This window comes from Leptidea sinapis, chromosome 1, assembly GCF_905404315.1.
Source record: "Leptidea sinapis chromosome 1, ilLepSina1.1, whole genome shotgun sequence".
In the NCBI taxonomy this organism is placed as follows: Eukaryota; Metazoa; Arthropoda; class Insecta; order Lepidoptera; family Pieridae; genus Leptidea; species Leptidea sinapis.
Window position 1 is genome coordinate 940,813 of NC_066265.1, and position 21,016 is coordinate 961,828.

Consider the following 21,016-nt stretch of genomic DNA (forward strand, 5'->3'; position numbering starts at 1 on the left):
ATTTAGTATTTAGCGTAAGGAAAAATTTTATGAGTGGGTGTTCAATAGAAGTATGGTAGTAAAATAACGGAACCAAATTAAACTAAATGGAATTTAACTCTAGTTCTATATTTATTTAGGTTAATAACGAGTTAGGCACTGCCTAATTGCCTATATATGAAATGCATACCCCTGCATATAGTCACAATCATATTCATGTTTAATCGCGACACAAATGCAGATAATAAACCCTTTATACCACAAACGCGTTATCAAAGTCAATGTCAATGCACTGCCCAAACCAAAGTTCAAAGATCAAAATCATTTCATTACACTGCATTTGTGTAATGCAACACGCCATTTGATACTTGTGGCACAATTAACTATCGGAAATTGAAGACCATTAATATGAATCAATATTATGTAAACAAACATAAGCAAACCTTTATGGGACAAGACACTGCACCCTTATTATGTTGATCTAGATTATTCCTTACTTTAGTTTTTTTTTGTTCTTAATAATTAGATTTAATTAGTTTAGGCATGTATGATTATATTGATGTAGTATATATATATACTATATCACGGACGAGTGAAAAAAGCTCCGCGCCGTGATATTAAGTGAAGCACCGTTATGCTACACAATTTTTTCACCCTTAAATAATCATGTATACTTATAAAGTATCGTTTTTACACTATTTCACAACGCACGACGGCATTTTTAAGATATTTTATTGAGACGCAAACTGATCTGTCACACACGATGACAATTCTCATAATGGCCGCCTATCAGCATGTAGTAGTGTAAGTGTGTGCGTGGGGCTATGGATTTACACGTTAATCGGCTTGTTTTGGTGCTACACTGTTATGTAAGATGGCACGGAGTCCTTATTTTTTTACTACTCCGTGATACTATATACATATAGACGTGTACGTTTTTTAAATTTTGTCCGTTTTGTAAATTTTTCCCTGAATCTAGTAGTGTTTGTTCCAAATAAAGATATAAGTACAAAAATAATGTACATCCGTGTATTCGTCATTATAACGGGTTTAACTTATTTAACAAACGGAAATATGTTAGAGTTAAGGTAGGTAGTTTTTGACTTGCAATAAGTGATTTTATATCCTATTTTGAATAAAATTATTTGAATTTGAATTTGGTGTAAAACAACTTCATCCTAAAAGTGGGGGGTTGTAACTGGACCATTATTCTGAATATACTCTACACTGAAAATTTCTAAAAAATTGTCCTAATTTTTTTTAGAATAATAATCCAATTCAATCCATGTTTTATCATATTGTTATGTAACTATCTTTATTTAAAGTCCCTAAAATAAAATAAAAACACAGAAAGCAGACCTGTATTTAGCCAAAACAGCTGACAGCATTAGAAATTTTGTACAAGTGCCATTGACCCCAAGTACATTACATTACAATGCAGGTTAAAAAAGTCTACAATAAATATTATTTTCTGCAACTATAGAACTATCTTGCTAAAATACCACTAGCTGTGATTCAGTTATAGGGAGCTCTACGTAGCCCATCCGTATTCGGAGGTTGTCTGGTTTCAACCGGTATAAACAGGGTGGAATCACACAATCTCGGAATACGTATGGGTTCCTGACAGCTATTGACATTTAAGCGACAGTGTTCTCTAGTTGCAGAAAAATATTCTAAAGTCCTTGTAGACTTTTTAGCCAGCATTGTACATTTACCGTAACAACGTCGAGGCATTTGTTACTCACGTGGTACATGGGTATTTCTTATATCTTTAAACGAGCAATTCTTGTATATATATATATATATATATATATATATATATATATATATATATATATGCATATATATAATCTGAATCTCGGAAACGGCTCAAACGATTTTCATAAAATTAAGTATGCAGGGGATTTCGGGGGTGATAAATCGATCTAGCTAGGTTTCAATTTAAAAAAAAATGGTTTTATCCATGTTTGAATGAGAAACAGCTACAATAACATTAGAATACAAAGGTAAATTTCGCCACTATATACAAGACTATTATAGCTCAGATGGGACATTGGGTGATCCGGAAAGCAGAAGACCCCGGTTCGAATCCAGATGTCCTATTAGTTTTTTTTTTTGTTCAAGTTTTGTACATTCTTAAAAATCCGAGCAAGGCTCGGTCGTCCGGATATTTATATCTTTAAACGAGCAATTCTTGTATATATATAACCTGAATCTCGGAAACGGCTCCAACGATTTTCATAAAATTTAGTATACAGGGGATTTTGGGGGCGATAAATCGATCTAGCTAGGTTTCAATTTAAAAAAATGTAGTTTTATCCGTGTTTTAATGAGAAATAGCTACAGTTACATTAGAATAGAAAGGAAAATTTCACCACTATATAGAAAACTATAATAGCTCAGATGAGACATTGGGTGATCTGGAAAGCAGAAGACCCCGGGTCTAATCCAGAATCTAAAAGTAAACACAAGATCATGAAAGGGCCGAAATTGGGTCTTTAGCCCTAGGGCACTGCGGAGCTTGACGTCACCACTATCAGTTCCATGTTATATTATATTATATATATTGTATATATATATATTACATCTGTCACATAAGACTGACGCGTGATCTGGTTTGTCAACATGCGTCTCTGAAGAGCTGTTGGACATGGATTGCACCTTCGCATGACGCGCCACAGACTTGGATATCATCTCTACTATCTTTATGTCTGGGGAACGCCAGACAGTTGGTTTACAGAATATGCGGTTTACAGAAACCTTCTTCAAACTTAATTAACTAAATAATGAGATTCTTTGCGCGGTATTTCCAAGATGCTACCTTCAAAAACACACTACCTTACACAACATTTCTAAACTACCGTCTTTATTATGCTGTGAAAGTGATTATTGTGATGTGTTGTGCTATTGTCCCCCCCTCTGTCATTAAAAAAACTACTATTAACTAATAATAAAATAATAATTGTGAAATCTATTTTCAAATCCCTAAAAAATCTGCAATTAATTTAGACCTGAGCGTATATTTCTACAAAACGCAAATTTCTTATGTTTCCCTTTTAATCAGCAAGCAATGAACGAGCATGAGACTTCCATTCTTTAAAAAAGGGCCATTTTAGCCATGGGTATCGAACTGAGGCCAAAAAATACGATCAGCTCATCACGACTGATCGTTGCCTCGTTGAAATTTAATAATTCATGCTTTAATAATTTTGTTTTGTTATTTGGTTAAGTTCCCGTGACACACTCCATCACGCTCGCCTGTGGCGGCGACGTGGGACGGGTCGTTCGCTTTTCTAAAATATGGTCGAGGGAGGCGACGCGATGGCTAGCCCATGCGGCATGCTCGTGAACGGGCTCTATATTGTGGTGGCAGGATGATCCTGTTACCAGAAACTGCTGCATGTTTTTAAAATTAAAGTTATTATATTTTTTATAATCACTAATAAAATGCTGGCAAGATACCTTTATTAATTATTTACAGTGTGTGTGGATTGATGCATATACTGTACTCAATAACTCTTGTTATTACGTATTATTTTACAGTAACTTTTTTTGACTTACTCGTGTAAGGCATTGAGTATTTTTGTTGCGTCTCTTTACATATATTGTAACTGAAATGATTTGTAATTAGATGAAGCTTTAAATGTTCATTTAAAAGGGTTGCCAATGAGTTTCCTGCCACTTCTTCACATTAAACCTCAACCCGAACAAACCAGCCTAAATTGCAGTAATTATAAAGAGAAAAGAAATCTTTTGACATTCATAAGTGGCATTTCCTTGACCAAAATAAATTTGATTTAATTAATAACCCACTTATTCATAGTTGTCCGCTAACATAAAACAGCTGCTACATTAGGTCAATAGAAGAAGAACGAGTGAGACAGACTATTATGAATAAGGGGGTAAGTCTTGTACCAACAGAAAAAAGCTGTTACCGCGAAATTAAGAAGTAATTATTAATTGAAATCATTATATACTTCCCATTAGAGCTAGGCTATTTAGGAAAGTAGCCAACGTTCGCAACATCGTGTTATCATTCGTGGAACGGTAATCAGCCCGAAAGTTATTTTCGGATCTCCGCCTATCTTAAAGTCGCACAATAAACATACTATTAGAGATAAACATAACTTTGAATTCAATACTGAAAGTGTTGTAACGATAGCCGGACATTCTGAGAATTGGAAGCCATTTAGCCACCTATCGGACTACATAAACAAATTTTGAGCTGTCTCGTCTTACAAGTGTGTAATGTAATTAATACCTACATACGAGGCTAATATGAAATCGACTTTGTTGTTAAAGTTTTTTATTCTAAAACTGTACTGATATTCTATTCGAATTCCTTTCATGAAATTCAAGATTATTGGTTTTCGTGCGTTCAAGAATTTAATTTTTCTCACATCACATGACAATGCGCTGGTCCATACGGCCATATATTTGGCGCGGTTATCACTGACGACAAAAGGCTTCACAGAGACCCTAAGGCCAGACCTTGTCGCTTGTGCCTATTATCTTTTTAAAAATTAAAGTAAAAAACGCCGATTTACCACAGACGAAGAAATGAGGAACGCCCTAATGGACCATTTTGAAGACCAGAATAAAAATTACTTTTAAATTGAAAAAGATTGACAGATTTCTTACATGGATTGTCAGTTGATGGAACTACATTGGAAAATAAAAATAAATCCAAGGCTTATCGTCCACAGCTAAATTACTTTCAAGCCACCTTTCGTATATCTATAATAATCACTTGGTTAAGTAAGGTACGTATGAAACCGTAATAATGTGTATATATAATGGGTCAAAAAGACAGCAGGGACAACAACACTATCAGAACCATGCCCTCATCTCCCCCAACACAAAACACATGATTCAATCAATAAAATTGTTGGCATCGTCAGACATGAACAACGGACACAGGGCAGAGCATCATTATCATTCCATTTTTAAAAGAAACTGACTTGTCTGACATTTTTTGTAAATCTATTTTTGTATAATATATATTTTAGTGACACATTTAATTATATTTTGCTTTTAAAATATGTCAGTTCAGCTCCAAACTTCCCACAATGGGGTCGCTGAAAGTCAGTGTTGTGCTCATAATGTATGGACACAACTATAACTGAGTGGACTCCAGTTTTGGAAGATGACTGCCACATTGTTTTGCGTTTGTTTCGTTTGTATTAAGTAAGTTAAGTATTAGATTAGGCATAAATTTTGATCTAATTAACTTTTTTGTGTGAATGTGTCAGTTTTTCTTCCAAAATAAATTCATTTTAATTTTTTTTTTCACTTGTAGATCGTCTTTGTTAAAACTCGGTATGTGACTTGGTAATCGCCGTAGACGATTCGTGGGCTCTGTAACATTTGAGATGACCAGCAATGGTCATGAATGAATTATGGTCATATCGCCCAGATTCACAACTAACATATGTTTGGAGAACTCCCGCGCGAATAAAACCTAAGTGCGGCAAAAAAAATACACCTACTGCAAGAGAGTGTAGGTGCAAAAGAAGGTTCTCGAAAGGCATGGCTGGTATAGTCAGTTCATATGATAGTTTTGGATTTTGGTTGGCCTGCACAGCTGTCAGGCAAAAGCTAATGGTCTAAGAGCCCGTGGACCCCAGACCTACGTCATTTTATAAATGCTGAAAGTTTGTCAGCGCATGCTCCCAACACTGGTAAGAACGATGGTCCATTATGGATTTTGGGTTGCAGTGGCTTTGGCAGGTAAACGGTACTAAAGGCGTGTAAAATACCGATCTAAATGCATCAAAGAATAAAGTGCGATTTTTCGGTATTACCTTCAGAATATTATTAAAAATCACGTTATTCATTGACAGACACTTACCATCGTGGCAACCCCTTGCCAGACACCCTTAGTCGTCACGAAATTATAATGTTACTTACGCAATAGTATAAAAGCCGATTTTTATATATGTATAATACTTGGTGAATAACGGGCTCTTGCTCTATTATCTAATATGTCTGGAACAGTTTACGAAAAGGGCTGCGATCGATTTCCCTCCAATTTGACATAGTATTTTCGATATACCACGCTATCGAACAATTTGAGGGTCATTTTCACCAGTACCACGACTGCTTAGGCGGTACAATGAAATAAATAAAAAAATTGTGAAGTTAGTCATATTTTCCAATAGTCTAGAGGAATTTAAACGTAATCTTCCGAAACATTAGAATAAATAAAAACCACTCGGTATTTATAGAGATAAATAAATATGTTTTATCCTTTTTATATCTAATAATTGAACTTATGTAACTTAAAGTAATTTCGTAGATAGTGTTATGTAATTGTTATATGTGTGTACTGTAGAATAAATAAATAAATAAGTTACAACAACTTTTCCAACATATCAATAAAATTCAAGTCTTTATTACTTTTAGCATTAGAAGTACTACACGGCCACATTATCTGTGGACCTCGCAGAAACGTGAAGCCCCCCCTTTCACCCCCGATCAGATAGATCATATTATAAAGATAACATGATTTATGTTTAGGTTCAATTGAACATCACCTGAGGTCGGTTTTAATATATTTTTATTAAATCAGACGAATATTAATGGGTCATAAATTCTAAAAACACAAAATAGAATCACCTCTCTATCGCATATGAGTCGTTAGTCACATTTAGATGACATGAACAAGAAAGCAGATTTCGGTATAATATTTCCCCCATACTTAATATATCTATTTTATTTATGTAAATAAGGGACGAGACGAGCGTGACGTTCAGCTGATGGTAATTGATACGCCCTGCCCATCACAATGCAGTGCCGCTCAGAATTATTGGAAAACCCAAAAATTCTGAGCGGCACTACAACTGCGCTCGTCACCTTGAGACATAAGATATCAAGTCTCATTTGGACAGTAATTTCACTAGCTACGGCGCCCTTCAGACCGAAACACAATAGTGCTTACACATTACTGCTTCACGGCAGAAATAGGCGCCGTTGTGGTACCCATAATCTAGCCGGCATCCTGTGCAATGGAGCCTCCCACTGGATAACAGATCTATAACAATATCTAAAGATTAATCAAACGTGCCAAACAAAAGCAACAATATGATAAAGATTTATTTACAAATACCACTAGCAATATATTTATAAACACACACATAAGTACAGTAAACTATTTTGTGCACACATCTCAACAATACTCAGAACTCAAAGTACCAATATAATCGAATCTGCGAATAGAAGTAGTAGTTACAATAATAAAGTGAATGTAGGTAGGGATATACTGACTAACGGCCGTTCCCAATATACTACACTGGCCTTCAAAAGTAAGTATCACACTTTTAAAATTAGGATAACGTTTTAAGTTCACAAGATATACTTTCGAAATAAAAAGGAGTCCAAAGAGAATTTAATTTTGTACATAAAAACTTTATAGTCGATAACCTTCTTTTAAGAATTGGCTGAAAAAAAACTTCAAAAACAAAACCATTCCTTTTTCAAAGTGGATGTTTCTGAATTACAATTTTACCATTCACATTTTTCTTTCTGTTTTAAATATTTTTCAAGATCGATGGGTCTTGTTTTAAAAATTTAAGCTAAAAAGCACATACCATTTATTTATCATGCCTCTTTCAGTTGAAGAATGTGCTAGGATCATGGCTTTTCTGGAACTAGGCGTCGCACTGCAAGAACGAAGAGATTGGACACCATCTGAGGAGACCTTGTAATGGCAGACCCAGGTGTACCAGTGCCCGAGAAGATCGTTATATTATTTCCACTGTGTTAAGAAATCGCCACCAAAATGCAGTTGAAGTCCAGCAATAGCTACTTCAGACCCGGAGGGACTACATTAGTGACAGTACAGTGAGAAGAAGACTTGCTGAAGCAAATTTGAAACTCCGAAGACCAGCGAGTGGCCCAAAACTCGAGAGACAGCATCGAGTAGCGAGACTGCGATACGCCCGTGAACACATACAGTGGGATGAAGATGGATGGTCAAGAATTTTGTTTGCAGATGAGTCTCGATTCTCCCTTTACACTTCTGATGGAAGGCGAAGTGTTTACAGGCGACCTGGTGAGCGATACCTTCAAGCCTGCATCTCAGAAAGAGTCCAATACGGTGGAGGCAGTGTACATGTATGGGCTGGCATATCTTCAGAAGGTCGCACAGAGCTAGAAGCCATAGAAAATGGCACCCTCATTGGGCAAAGATATGCTCAAGAGATTCTCAATGAGTATGCAGGGCCGTATTTAGCAAAAATGGGTGATGGATCGATGCTGATGCATGATAATGCCCGGCCACACACAGCTCATATCGTACAAGAGTATATTCAGGAGGTCGGTATCAGCGTGATGGCTTGGCCATCAAGTAGTCCTGATCTCAACCCGATTGAACACGCCTGGGATGAGCTTGGGAGGCTAGTCAGAAATCGCAGACCACCACCCTCAGGGCACTAAAGCAGGCCCTGGTAGAAGAATGGGAGAATATTCCCCAACATCGGCTCCGAAACCTAGTGCTCAGTATGCCAAACCGTCGCGAAGCTGTAATCAGAACTCGAGGAGGCAATACCAGTCATTAAAAATTAAATAATATGTAAAACATTTTATTTGATTTTTTTTACACTAAACTAAAAATGTCAATTTTCATTGTTTTATCTTTTTTAAGTTAAAAATGTTACTAATGTATAATTTTAGTTTCTAAGAATTAAAGCCTATAAAATTTGCAACAAAACGTTTTTAATCTTACAGATGGAGATAAATTACTACCTTCTACTGTCAGTAATTAGCTGTCAATAATCTGAAGCTGTCCCAATATACCTGATAAGTCATTCTTATCGCCAGCGGGCCTACCATGAACTCTTATTGCGATTCAATTGACAACCTAAAATGAACTGCTTTGCTATTTCGTACCACGACGTGGTTAGAGCTATCTAATTTACGTTGACGTCAAATCAACTGATTAAATCGCAATGATGTCAATTGAATGTCAAAAATGATATTAACTGAATCGCAAACTGATTTAGTTCGTTCATTCATTCGTACCATGAGGTAATATTTGAACCTAAACTGGATAGCTTATGTGTCAAAGCGAGCGATTCGAAAAAAGTTCCTACTTCCTTAGAGGAAAGTGAATCGTGTTGTTAATAACTTTTAAAAATAGTGAAAACATACAGAAAAGGAAAATTTTATTGATGAAAGATGAGGTGAGAATACTTTATCAGACTTTTTTGTAAAACAAAATACTGAAAATACATACCAAAAATGAAAATACTAAAGACGAGGCAGTAAGGGCCCGGACTATAGCCTGTTCGCAAGAACGAATTAGAAAAATGTACTCTGTGGTCCTGTGAAATCAAACATCAATGGGTGCGTTCATAACTCGTTATTTTTACGAATACACCTAATCAAACATTTAATTTGTAATTCAAAGAACTATATTTATTTATATTACTATTACCTATTTAATAAGAACAAAAAAAGGCTTAATGGTTTATAATTTGACGCTATAAAGCGCAATTTTACAATGTTTTTTTAGTATTTTCTACGCAAAAAAACCGCTAAAATCATATCATTTTAGGTTTCGAAACGCAACGCATATGGTTCGAGTAATAGAGACAAACTTATGCAACGACTGTAGAGCGTCATCTCTTTCTCACCACAGACATATTTATTTCGTTCATTCTTCTTAAGGGATCCAAACGCGATTCAGTAAAAGGCACTTCATGGTACGAATTTTAGCGATTCAGTTTAGGTACCTAAATCGAACTGCATCGGAATCGCATCGCTTATTAAAAGTTGATGGTAGGCCCTCAGTTCACTGTTGCAATTTCCATACAAACTTCTATCCCTAGTAAGCTATACGTCTTCCCATTGACAGACAGCGTGTACGGATAAGATGAGTTACCGTCGATAAGTTTATTGGGACAGAAAAATCTTATCTCAAGTAAGAGATAGACTGAATATTAGGGAACGGCCGTAATAGAACGCCAATGGAATTTTCATATAAATACGAGAGTTTATTTTACGAGTTAGTATAGCAACAGGTTGCAGATACAATTACAATTAACAGTAGGAGGCTCCTTTGCACAGGATGCCGGCTAGATTATGAGTACCAACCACAACGGCGCCTTTTTTGTGCCATGAAGCAGTAATGTGTAAGGATTATTGTGTTTCGGTGTGAAGGTCGCTGTATCTAGTGCAATTACTGGGCAAATGAGACTTAACATCTTATGTATCAGGGTGACGAGAATTTAAGGGTTTTTCAAGAATCCTGAGTGGCACTGTATTGTACTGCTCAGGGCGTATCAATTACCATCAGCCGAAAAATATACGTCCTGCTCGTCTCGTCTGCAGATTAAATAATGTAATATTAAGCCCTTCAGAATAGAGTGCAGTGGGAACCGTGGCTGCAATACTTGTTATGGAAAACACAGACTGTTATCTCTCGACCACAAAATATAGACATAATTCGATCAACCAAGCAAAGATTCGCCTTAAGCAAAGCGCGGACACCAAAAATAAATCTATTCAACTAAATCGTACAGATGCGATTTCGCTAAAATTATATCCAATTTAGGAAAAAGTAGGGCCTTCCAACCTCACTAAATTGGATACGATTTGTTCTAACGTCGGTTATATATATTTTCTTCTTAATAAGCTTTACTGCAGATTGAATAGCGTGATAAGCTCATTGGTATAGATTGCGGTGGCAACCGTGGCTGCAATACTCGTTATGGGAAACACAACTGATATCTAAACCACAACGAGACATAATTCGACAAACCAATGACCAAAGCAGTAGTAAACAACGATACTATCATAATAATTAGTGTATGACTATACGTCCTTTGTTTTCCTCCATTCATACACACAAGAGACGGAAAGGCATGCGCTGTGATTCATCGAATCGTCAACGGCACTCATAAATTTATTGAATGAGTGGAAATAAGATAAGTACAAAGGTCAACACTTATTATATTAAATAAGTATTAAGTAAAGTCCATATTGTAAATCAATCTTGATATAATGTTTAAATATGATTCTAGCTCTTAAGACAATCTGTAAGTAAGGACAAATTCCTTTGCGTTATGACCCCCAAACGCTGGAACAAGGACGGAACCTTCACACGTTGACAACGGCAACCACTTGTCAAAGTGCAAACGGTATTTTTTTACTGGCGAATTTTGAATCTGACGTCACAAATATGGCGAAGTGTCCCCATCTTACCGCGCGGGGATTATGTAATAATATTATTGATTGCAAATACAATTAAGAACATTTTTGGTCTATTCATGGCAAGTAAAGTTGAAACAGTATTACTTAACACCTGAGATCAAATTTTATATTTTTTATGCATTTTAGTCCCGATGAAACGATGAATAAAAATGTAATAAATAGTGTGCCACCAAAAAGAGACGCGCCTCGGTACAACATACCTCGCTATAAAAATAATCATTTGCAAACTAAAACTAGATTAACATTACACAGTTCAGGCCCTACCCAACGTCAATTAAAATTTATAATAAGTTACCAGAACAATTAAAAGCCGAAATAATTATTTAAAAATTCATAAGCTCTTTAAAATAGTTCCTTTGGAAAAATGTTTCTGTTCTATTTTATAAACACGTAGAAGAAAAAAAAATCTGAATGTCTGCCCCTCTGTTGTTCATTGCTATGCCTTACGAGGTGCATGTGTTAATTGTACCTTAATTGTTTTAAAAGCAAAGGATGCAGGCAAACAAAGAATGCGGTTCCGGCGCCCTCAAAGAGGTTAGCCCGCAACCTGATGGGACTTACTTTACCAGTGGGAAGCTTCTTTGCACAGGATGCCGGCTATATTATGGGTACCACAACGGCGCCTATTTCTACCGTGAAGCAGTAATATGTAAGCATTACTGTGCTTCTGGGCAAATGAGGCTTAACATCTTATGTCTCAGGGTGACGAGCGCAATTGTAGTGCAGCTCAAGGTTTTTGGGTTTTCCAAGAATCCCGAGCCGTACTGCAGTGCGTTTCAATTACCGTCAGTTGAACGTCCTGCCCGTCTCATCCCGTAGTGGCATAAAAAGAAGACTACACAGTGGCAAAATAGGTAAAACAGTAGGTGTTGTCACCGGTCACTGTCCCATGAACAAGCATCTATCTATAATAGTGACAGGCACACCCAGGGGCGCGCATTGGTTTTCTAGCTGGCAGTACGACATAAGTTGTATGAAACGCTTCTTACTTATGAATATGCAATCGGTAGACTGCCTACCGTACGTAGTACCTACTTAATTTTAACACTAGTGCTATATTTATTTAGGTTCATAACGAGGTAGGCACTGCCTCATTGCCTATATGAAATGCACGCCCCTGGTCACACCTATGATAAATAGACCTTTGTGCAGAGGATGCATGGAAGCAGAATAAACGCCAGACCACGAGCTTATAGAATGCAGGAGTGCTGCCGAGCAACGGGCGCAAATTCTGCGATCTCCAGCATCGCTCCCGGACGCCAGCATAAATTTTAAAAGACTGCTAGTCTTCTGGGAGGTTCTGGGCCAGTTGGAGTAACAAGACAAACGGACACGCACAATGACCCAATCAAGAGATTAAGTGCGTAGATAGCCCAGCTAATCTAACTAACGGCCGTTCCCGATAATAAAATTACTACCTTCTTCTGTCAGTAATTATGTGTTAATAATCTGAAGCTGGGACAGCTATACCCGATAAGTCATTCTTATCGCCTTATATTGGGATGTCCATACAAACTTTTATCGCTGGTAACCTATATGTCGATGGGACGACGCGTCGCCCCATTGACATATAGACAGAGTGTACGGATAACCGTGAGTTACCGTCGATAAGTTTATTGGGACAGAAAAGTCAACGATAGTTACGATTTTTATCTCAAGTAAGAGATAGACTGAATATTGGGAACGGTCGTAAGTCACATGTAACGCAAATCATGAATAAATGAAGATTTTTTACTTTTAACATGATTCATATAATATCGCATGCATCACCTTACAAATTAACTTGTTGTTTATATTACAGCCATTGTAAGATACTCTCTTTGATTCAAAAGTGTGGCCGTTGAGTTTCTTGTATGTTCTTCTCACGACCTCTACTTTTTTCGAACATCTGGTAGATTCAGTAATTTAAATGAAATATGACGATTCAAAAGCGCTTAGTTTGCGCCTATTTGAATAAAGTTAGGAAAAAATAGAAAATACCGTAAGGCGATCGTGACACGTACACACAAGTTCTCTCGAATATAATTATTAAAACGCGGTTTATCATTGAATTTAGTTAAATTAAATTATTGCAAGTTTTTATAAGCATATATTTTTGATAGTCAATGTGTTTTCATTAAATGTAAAAAGTTAAATAATTATATTAAGTGAATTTTAAGCAACAGTGAGCAAAAGAGTATTTAAAATTGACGGTGATACGTAAAAAAGTTCGAACAATTGCGTGCAGTTATAGCCCTTAATATTTAGATGATTGAGGCGATTGCGGCTTGTCGCTGGCAACTATCGTATATAATATTATCCGTAAGTGATGCAAATATTATATTAACAATTGAGTCATTGTTATAAATTTTTGAGTAAAATCTATAAATATACTTTGGTTGAGGCATTAAAAGGCAGTTTGTGTGTTGTGTCGAGTTGAGAAAGTATACAAGTTAAGTAATATTATACTTGCACACGCACCCATACCTGTATCGAAACGAGCGACGCATTATTAGTAAACAAAACATCTCATAATTACATAATATATAATTACTGATACCGATAACAGCTGATTGACTTTTACCTGATTATAAATTATACAATAAAATAAGTTAACAAGCATGGATTGCGACAAGTGTAAAAAAGTTGTAAGCGAGAAGGATGTTATAAAATGCGTGGCTTGTAATATATATCAACACTACTTCTGCGCAGATATGACTGAAACCGAATTTAAAAAGATATTACCAATGAACAAAATGAAATGGAAATGCTCTTTATGTAAATCTAAAAAGACCGGCATATCGGGGATTATCTCAACCAGAATGCAGGGCTCTCCTTCATCTATGTTGAACGTCGATACACAAGCATTCACTGAATATTTTGATGCAAAGTTTGATAGTCTGCGTCAACAATGGCGGGAAGATTTGCACATCGCGATTCAAGAGGTATCTATGAGTGTAAAGCAGGATATAGATAAGCTCGAAAAACGCCTGGATGCCTCGGAGGGACGTATTAGGGAGCTGGAAAATGCCTTGGCTTCCTTCACATCACGCCCAGAATGTACTGCAGAAAGCACCACATTACGCGCCGTTCTAAATAATTTGCAGTCTAAGTTTGACGATCTCGACCAGGCTTCGCGCAGCTGTAATGTTGAAATACAGAACGTACCTGAAAATAAATCTGAAAATCTGATCCATGTATGTATGCAGATTGGCAAATTAATTGATGTGGACATCAAAGACGCGCTTCTATATAAACGAACATTTAACACTAAAAAATAAAATATTATTTAGTAAGGCAAGACAACAAGCCAAAATTAAAAATTACAAGTTCGCATGGATTAAAAACGGCTGTATTCTTCTGCGTAAGAATGACGATTCACGAGTAATTCAGATACGATGTGAAAATGACTTGAGCAAAATATGACTAAGTTACTTCTTTACATTAGATTGTATAATTTTAAGACATAATAGAACTTCATATTCATACCTTTATTTAAATAATATGTTTGTACTCGGAAGCACGAAAACAATCGTTAAATTAATATTAATATTGTACATTTCATTTTACTTTTCTTTCCATAATGATTTCTGATAATATTACGATATTTACCAAAACTGTGGTGGCTTAAAGTCAAAACTTACAGACCTAAAACTTAATTTGCTTGTTTGCAATTATGACGTGATAGTTCTAGTTGAAACCTGGCTTTCCCAAGCCATACTAGATTCAGAATTACAATCAAATGAATATGTGACTTATCGTCGGGATCGGATCTTGGCTTTGACTAATAAGAAGGGAGGTGGGGGTGTATTAGTATTTGTCAAAAAAAACATTAATACAATTAGGAGGTCGGATTTGGAGGCCATTGACTTAGAAGAAATTTATTTACATTTCCCTGCACATGACGGACTACTTCTATGTGCATGCTATATACCACCTGCATCCAAAACCATAGTATATGATAGGTTTTTCTCCAAGCTCCATAATGTTCATACTAACATGAATTTTAATAACTACTTACTACTGGGCGACTTTAATCTTCCCTACTTAAAATGGTCAAATGATGCTCCTTTTCTTCACCCTTCTCAATCTGATACGAAACCCTCAAAATTATTAACTTATACCATATCTTTTCTGAATTTAAAACAAATAAATACTATTGTAAACCAAAACGATAGAATACTAGATTTAGTATTATGTAATATTTTAAATTGCACGGTGAATATTTCAGACGATCCGTTACTTAATACTGTACCTCCACCACTACATATATTTTTTTCTATAAAGAAAACAGCTTCTATGCCCGTCAAACCTAAATTAAAAAGAAATTTCTTTAAAGCTAACTATGATATCATTAACGAAGCAATATCTAATGTTGACTGGCTCTCTGAACTTAATCCTTTAGCTCCTGAAGATGCAGTTCATAATTTCTATAAAAATATCAATAGCATAATTGAATGTCACGTGCCTCTTAAAAGACATGTATCGCCAAGGTTTCCAGTTTGGTTCTCAAGAAGTTTGATAAGCACATTGAGACGTAAATCAAAGCTTTGGTTGAGATGGAAAGTTTACCAATCACTACGCGATTACCAAGAGTACGCCCTTTTGCGCAAACGCGTTAAATTGCTACTCTCCGATTGCTATAATAAGTATATTGAAAATGTCGAATCATCCTTAAAAAAATTTAAATTCTTTTGGAAATATACATCTAACCTTAAAGAAACGAATTCCGGATATCCCCACACAATGATACTAGAAAATGACTCTTCGTATAATCCTACCACTATATCAGAGATGTTTTCAAAATACTTTCAATCGGTTTTTGAACCAGTATCACCCGAGGCTTATAACGTTAATCAACTTGTAAACGATGTTACATCTGATAGCCCAGTGTATCTAAACAGTATTTACCTTACCAAATCTGAGATATGTAAAACTTTAAAAAATCTGGATCCCAATAAAGGCCCCGGTCTAGATCAAATAAGTCCACATTTCTTAAAGCAAACATTTTTAACTATTTCAGTCCCATTGGAAATCATCTTTAACAAATGTCTGGAAGCTGGTGTATTCCCGATGCAATGGAAGCATGCTTACATAACACCTATATTTAAATCGGGTTCTAAGAGTAATGTTGAGAACTATCGACCCATATCCATTCTCTCAGTAATTCCAAGGGTCTTTGAAAAACTGGTGCACAATCATGTTTATTCAACCTGTAAGCATTTCATCATTGACGAACAGCATGGTTTTGTAAAAGGAAGATCTACTTTGTCGAATTTACTCACTTTTACAAACTATACTTTTAATGCCTTGGATCAAAAAAGACAAATTGAAACTATCTACACAGACTTCAAGAAGGTGTTCGACAAGGTCAAGGTCATCTGATACTCTTGAAAAAACTTTCCTACAACGGAATCAAAGGCAATCTATTGCGTTGGTTCAGTTCGTATTTACAAAATCGTGTTCAGTCTGTTGTTATTAATGGGCATGTCTCCCCTGTCAATGCCCCTGTCATAGCCTCTTCGGGCGTCCCTCAAGGATCTATCCTAGGACCATTACTATTTCTACTCTTCATAAATGATATCTCATCTTGTTTCAAACATTGCAATTTCCTTTTATATGCGGATGACTTAAAGATATACTCCTGTGTTCGTGATCAAAATGATTTAAAATTAATACAGTCTGATTTAATGAGATTTGAAGAATATTGTAAAATTAATAAACTGTTTTTGGCCTTTAGCAAATGTATTCATATGACATTCACAAGAAATTTAAATATATTTACTACGAGTTTTCAACTAGGTGGCTACATTCTTAACTCAGAAAAAACCGTTAGATACCTTGGTGTGTATCTAGATACAAAACTTACTCTTGATGTGCATGTAGAAAATGTACTTAATAAAGCTTACCGAATGCTAGGTTTCATAACAAGAAATACTAAACACTTTAAGCGGAAAGACACATTTACCTGCCTCTTTAATAGTCTAGTTAGATCTCATCTAGAATATGTGTCACCAATCTGGAATCCGTTTTATGCTATCTACATTCAAAAATTAGAAATTTACATTTTATATATATATATATTTACATAATCTCACGTTGAATAACATTGATATGTTTTCGTGCTCCCTTTTTACCTATAAAACTAATCTTAAAAAAATATTCAGTTCTAATCAAACTTAAATCTTATTATTTCTGTTTTCTACATTCTAGTTTTACAATTATATAGCTTACTTTTACCAAGTTTTACTTGCTACCTTTGCTACGATTAACTTGTATTGTAAATTGTACGTGCACGCTTGCACCTAAGCAGATGTCGCTTTTATCTTTAACATCTATGTTCTCAGTGAGACGTTCCAAGGGAATAATTGTAATTATTTTAGTTAGTTATAATTTGTATATGTATTTAATCTTTTGTTTCTGTTTTTGTCTCCAATAAAGTAAATAAATAAATAAGTTTATTTGACTTTGCAAATTACGCCGACAAATTCGAATGTAGCAAGTCGTGTGGTCGCTCATCTATAGTAAGATTCAAATTCAAATATTTTTATTCAATATGGGATACATCACATTTTTTATGACAGTAGGAGACTAGACGAGCAGGACGTTGAGCTTATAGTAATTGATACGCCATGCCCATCAACATGCAGTGCCGCTCAGGATTATTTAAAAACCCAAAAATTCTGAGCGGCACTACAATAATTGCGCTCGTCACCTTGAGACATAAGATGTTAAGTCTCATTCGCCCAGTAATTTTCAGTATTTTTAATGTACTGTAAAAGGGCGGCTCCCACTTATTGAAAATCAAAAACTACCACCCATTCGAAAAAGTATGCCTCAGACCTGAGAAGAACGTGCGCCACAAACTCAGCGGGCTTTTTCTTTTTTTTATCATAATAAATCTGTCACTCACGCCTCCTGTCGAACGCACACGTTGGGTCCCTCGAGCATGGCGGCGGCGTGCACCGCCAGCATCAGCACTCCGAGCCACATGCCGCCTGGTCACGCGCTCCACATCTTCTAACAACTATTGTTCGGTGCGATTGTTACGCGCGTATCGCCGCCAATTACCTGAAACAATGGACTCGTGTCAATTCGAATGTTTGGAAATATTTCTGACATAATAATGTATCATGACTTACGGTACGCAGACGTGGTCGCTACCTATGGGACTTATGAGAAAGCTCATGATCGCTCAGAGGGCAATGGAGAGGGCTTTGCCCGGAGAAAACTAAAGTTACCGACATAGCCCAATTGATTCCGAAACTGAAGTGGCAGTGGGCAGGGCACATAGTTCGACGGACTGGTGGCCGATGGGGTAGTAAAGTCCTCGAATCACGACCACGTACCGGAAGGCGCAGTGGTGGTAGGTCCCCCCACAACATCGACCGACGATCTGGTCAAGATCGCCGGAATACGTTGGATGAGGGCAGCGCAGGACCGATCGTCGTGGAAATATTTGGGGGAATCCTTTATCCAGCAGTGGACGTCTTCTGGCTGATGGTGATGAATATATCACCGTATTTCATATTTTCATTTAGAGTTAAGACCATCTTTTCGTATAATTCTATAATACCCCTGAATAAAATACTGGCACTCCGCGTTCGCAATAATTGATGACAATTCTAGATGATATTTTGTGTATTAGCCACTAGAGCTCTCATCATTTTAGACAAAACTTTGAAAACAAGTGAAAGCATGCGTCAAAGCGACAATGATAAATGACTTTCAACCCTTAACATACATAGTTTCTTTATGAGAAAAAGTGACTAGAGAGACGTTCACGCAATGGTCAGTGAAACACCCTGCCCATTACGATGATTCTTGAAATACCCAAAATTCTGGGCATGCAACTGCGCTGGTCAATTTCATACATGAGATGTTAAGACTCTTCATCCCAGTAATTTCAGTAACTACGAAACCCTTCAAATAGAAACACAATAAACGCTTGCATATAGGGTTGTCAACCATATATTATAATACAGGGTGGCGCAATAGAACGTGCATATTTAAAATATTGATTAAAAAATAAATACAAAAGGTAAAGTTAAAATAAAACTGAGGTATTATTAAGAAATAACTGAAGTTTATTTTTTAAAAATAACATCGTCTAAATGATGACCCTCTCTACGACGACACTCCTCTAATCGCAAACGGAAGTTATTGAAAACTTTCTTCAGTAATGCTGGTGTAATTGCTGCCATTTCACCACGGATATTCTCCTTGAGCTGATCGATGTTTTTCGGATTATTGCTGTAGACTTTGTTCTTAAGGTATCCCCACAAAAAAAAGTCAGGAGGCGTCACGTCTGGACTACGTGGGGGCCATGGGATATCACCTCTTTTCGAAATCAGTCTGCCAGGGAACATCTGTTTCACAACCGCCATGGAGTCATTTGAGGTCACACCTCCAGATAGCTCCGTCTTGTTGAAACCAAGTCCTAGAATTCACTATTCTTGAATTTTCAAGGTCTGGAGCCAAAAAACCTTCCAACATCGCAACATAGCGTTCGGTATTAACAGTGACGTTTTGCCCCCGCGCATTTTCAAAGAAAAACGGCCCAATTATTCCTTTACCAGAGATTGCTGCCCATACTGTCACTTTAGGACTATGCAGTGGTTTCTGGTGCTTGAGTTTGGGATTCTCACTGTTCCAGTAACGACAATTTTGACAGTTTACGAACCCATTGATATGGAAGTGGGCCTAATCTGAGAAAAGGATATTGTCAAAATTGGAAAATCGATTAAGCATTTCATTAGCAAATGCGAGCCTTGCTCCGAAGTCAGACTCTTTCAATTCTTGTGTTAACTGCAGCTTGTAAGGATGCAGTTTAAGATCCAAGTTTAAAATTCGTTGCAAACTTCGTCTCGATAAGTGTAAGACAGACGATCTCTTGCGAGTAGACATTTGTGGATCTCCTCGTACAGACTGCATAACTCTCTCAATATTGTCGTCGGTCCTAGATGTTCTTGGACGACCTTTTGCTTGTGGTTGAAACGTTGAACCACTCTCTTCAAAACGCTGTATGTATATTTTAATTAAATTAGCACTCGGAGCTTCACTAATTTGCCGTAGTCCATATTCAGAACAATATAAACGCCTAGTAACGATGTATGAACGAGAGTTCTCGTAAAATGCGCGCACGCAAAATGCGCGACGCTTCCCGTCGAAGTGACTCATAGTGACTAAAACTCCATGAGCCCGCCTACCCAACGATGCAGACTCCCCCCGCCCTCGCACTTTCTACCCCGCGAAAAAAGATGATGCAATATGCACGTTCTATTGCGCAACTCTGTATTACTAGCTGACCCAGCAAACGTTGTATTGCCATATAAAGTAATAAAACATTTTTGGGGTGTAAAAAGTAGATGCAACCGATTCTCAGACCTATCAAATTTATCGTACCTACTACAATAATTACTGTAAGTATTGATCCGTTGCCATCTTGCAACAATATAAAAATCGCGATACAAAAATAGGGGTTGATCGTAGAGGGTAAAAATTTAGGGTTGTATGTATTTTTTAATGTTGTATCATACAAAATAAAAACAAAAAATTACGTCCAAAAAAAAATAAAAATAAAGTTTAGGGGTGGACCACCCTTAACATTTAGGGGGATGAGAAATAGATAGTAGCCGATTCTCAGACCTACTGAATATGCATATAAAATTTGGTAAAAATCAGTAAAGCCCTTTCGGAGGAGTAAGGTAACTAACATTGTGACACGAGAATTTTATATATAAGATAGAGGACAAAACTACTAAATTTTATCAGCATGCAGATCGCATATTTTTTGTGATGAACATAGTGGAAAGATAAGTGCAGTAGAGCCAGTACCGGCACA

The 21,016-nt window shown here is 36.5% G+C and overlaps 1 protein-coding gene across 1 annotated transcript in view; it reads right to left on the reverse strand.

The window, feature by feature from the left end:
• The window catches only part of LOC126979374 (protein draper), a 71,428-nt gene that overhangs the window by 31,562 nt on the left and 18,850 nt on the right, over positions 1 to 21,016 (reverse strand). Inside the window, exon 2 of the mRNA XM_050828628.1 lies at positions 18,086 to 18,243. Coding sequence (XP_050684585.1) covers positions 18,086 to 18,165 — 80 coding nt within the window. The 5' untranslated portion in view covers positions 18,166 to 18,243. The remainder of the gene's footprint in view (positions 1 to 18,085; positions 18,244 to 21,016) is intronic.